Raw genomic sequence first — 3,370 nt, forward strand, 5'->3', positions numbered from 1 at the left:
AAATAAATATAAATATATTTATTTATTTATATTGTATAAATTAAAATGTGAAATGTAAATAAATATAAATTTATTTATTTAGACTTCACATATTTATATTTATATATACAAATATATTTGTATATTTTATACATATATTTACACTTCACATTTTAATTCTGAAATTAATTTTAACTTCAAGTTTTTATTTCATTTTATCCGATCTTAATACAAAGAACCTATGTCGAATTTTCTAAGCTGATAACATGCTTTGATCGAAAACGTTTTTGTAAATTGCATTTGGTAATATACCTGTAAATATCGCATGTCGTCTTTCCTTTTATTCGAAAAGCTGTGCAAATATTTGTGAAGTTTCATTGCAGTTTTTATCTTACTGTTTTTGTTAAGATTAAACGAATAAAACAGAATAAAATATTAACACCTTAGCCCCGTGTGTAAACATGATACAGAACAATATATAGACTATATTACGGAATGTGAATTAGAGATGGAGCTGGATAAAAAAAAGAAGAAAGAGTGACGAGATGTATCGACTCCTGAACATAAAAAGAAGGCGAGGTGGAAGAAAAAATACCATAATTTTCTATATTCTGAAAAATGGTAAAATTGCATAATAAACAAATACATTAATAATTTTTTACATCAGATGATACGTTAGAGGAACTAAAATTTTTTAAAAGTAAAAAGCAATGAATTTAATCATCAACTTTCTTATTTACTTCTTTCTTAATTCGTAAACCAAAATTTTGATACAATATTCTGTTCCGAATTTCAATTGTTTGGACCCGCAGCAACTCAAATAACTAAGCTATCTTGAAGCATGATTTATTTTCTCATTAGTATAAATACATTTCGAATCACAATATTTTAGTGATTCCTATTCAGCCTTTTATCTTAAAAATAATACAAACTTTAAAAAAATTTATGTAGATACAAGTACAATTCAGGTCAAATAATTAATATTAACTTTCTTTATTTTTACTACAGTCTATTTTTTATGCATTGATTAATATACTTAGAAATTATTTTTTATATTTAAATTTAATGAATAATAATTTATACATTATGTTTAATTATATTACAGTGTTAATCTGTCTTTTAATAATATGGAAGAATTTTCTGAAGTATTTAACTGCACAGAAGGTCCTGTAAAGAATCAAAGTGGAAAATGTAACTTGTGGAAATGAAATGTATGAAAAGATTTGATGTATTAAGTACAAGATAATTTTTAACGCTATGTTAATTGATAAAAACTATGAAGAATTTGATCTGTATCTTATTGTGGCTATTGTTTATAATAAAAATAAAATATTTAATTGTTTAAAATCATAAAATAACACACGAAATCGTCATTAGTAGATTCTAACTTTACACATTTCTACGTCATTTTTTAAATTTATTTTTAACAAATTTTACTGTTATTAATTTGGATTTTGGTCAAATATGTTAAAAGCTAGTAACATCATAATGTACTTAAATACTAAATATAAATTAATATTTAATTTTAATATTAAATGCGAATTTATACATTGTTAAGAACATTATTTTTAAAATGTCTAAGCACCCAAACAGCCTACTGCTCTGATGGATCCGAGATTGAATCCGGGCGATAAACTTAGGAGGATTTCGTGGGCGGTTCGTCTCGGCTGTGTTGGGATCCATCCCATTGTGGATTTAGACGAACTCATAATGAGTATGAATGTAACAAGGTTCTTTTAATGCTTACTGGGAAAAAATAGTTTAAAAAAAAAAATTCTGAAAATTATATGAAATCTAACAGGCCATAGGCCATGGCCATTAAAAATGTGCCAGAGTTTGTTAACATGATAAAGCGGAATGAAGCACTCGGTGCATTGTTTATTATATGTTTAAAGTTAAAATGACGAGAAATTATTTATTGTGACATCGTCACAATGCCGTACTGCAATTTCTAATAATCTTTTAATTTAAAAAATCACGTGACTTTCGGCCTAGACCGGAAGTTTGTATATAACTAATTGGGGCCTCCTATCCCTAATCTTTCCCTATCTGGTCCCGACATTAACCTATCTAACTCTGTTCTCATGATAAAGGGAAGACAGCAGACGGACGACAGTGGGAATTTATAGGTCTACAATCTTTCAAGTTGCAGCCCAACAAAGAGAAAGCTTAAAATGGAAAAACTGTTTCATTGTTTTTATTTACTTGTTAACAGGTATTATATTCTTCTCTCAGCCTTAATATTGTAGGCCTATATGTCTGTTAGAACAGAATAACAGAATATACAAAATATATTTTTCAGAATAAAAACTAAATTATGTATGAGCTAGCATAAAAAATTTAAAAGAGGAAAGAACATTATCTAAAAAAATACGTTTATTGTATATGATTTATGATTTATTATTATTGAAAAATGAATTTTATATAAATTTATTTTAAATTTTTATTTGAATAATCAGTCAAACCTCTGTATAGTGTCGCCCTGTGTAACGCAACCCATGCAAAGCCAATGAATACTCACAATTGTATTAAATAGAGAACCTTTTGATAATTGTAAACTTATTAAATGTGCGATTTTGCACTTTAAATGACACAATCATTACCAAATTACACGAAATTCAAACTAAAATTTTAAAATTGTGTGCAGCGTGCGGATTTCGTTACCATATGTAATACAGTATTGTGTATTTACTACACCCGAGTCCGCTTATAAGAGCACTTTCGGGATTGCTGCATTATGCAACTTTAAACTAAGGGCACACTTGAGAAGACGGAGAGAAAACCATTCGCATTATGTTATGGACCTGTGCTCAATAGGCGAGAGGGCAGACGGAAAGGACGAGTCGGATCCAGTTTCTCACCCAGTGGAGTGTTATAGCTTCATGAGAACCAAGAGAAATTGAATCGGGGTATCCCATATACAGCGTCGACTGGCCAGATGACCGTATGGTTGAAAAATCCCCAGGAACTTTTCGGGATGTGGTCCAACCGGATATGTTAAGCCCCGTCTCTCACCACCAGCCGTCCCACAGTGGGACCAAATCCCAAAAAGCTGGCCAAAAGTCGAAAAATAGAGTTTAAGTTCCGGTAATTTCTAGTCGTGGGTTCGGTTGGATAAGAGTCCGAAGGTCGAATTCTAGACTTTAGCGCCCCCCATCCCTTATACCTGCTATTGTAGTTTAGTTGAAAGAGGACCCTCAATCGAGCTAGAAGCGTCATGCAGTAAGCAAAGATTTCTACGCTATATTCAAGAGGGTGCCAAATCTCTAAAAATCAATGGAATTTAAATTTAAAAAATGGAATCTGCAGCTGCAAGTAAGTAGAATATCATTATGTAACACAAAATTGATAATAATACTTTATGTGATAACAGTAAACGAATGATTTGTAC

The 3,370-nt window shown here is 30.1% G+C and overlaps 1 protein-coding gene across 2 annotated transcripts in view; it reads left to right on the forward strand.

The window, feature by feature from the left end:
• LOC111624242 (endothelin-converting enzyme homolog) overlaps positions 1–1,281 on the forward strand; it is a 9,791-nt gene extending 8,510 nt beyond the window's left edge. For both annotated transcript variants that reach the window (XM_023367055.1, XM_023367057.1), the window contains one exon: positions 1,085–1,281. In XM_023367055.1, coding sequence (XP_023222823.1) covers positions 1,085–1,187 — 103 coding nt within the window. In that variant the 3' untranslated portion in view covers positions 1,188–1,281. The remainder of the gene's footprint in view (positions 1–1,084) is intronic.
• The last annotated feature ends 2,089 nt before the right edge of the window (positions 1,282–3,370 follow it).

This window comes from Centruroides sculpturatus, unplaced genomic scaffold, assembly GCF_000671375.1.
Source record: "Centruroides sculpturatus isolate CEXI.00-Female unplaced genomic scaffold, Cexi_2.0 scaffold61, whole genome shotgun sequence".
NCBI lineage: Eukaryota > Metazoa > Arthropoda > Arachnida > Scorpiones > Buthidae > Centruroides > Centruroides sculpturatus.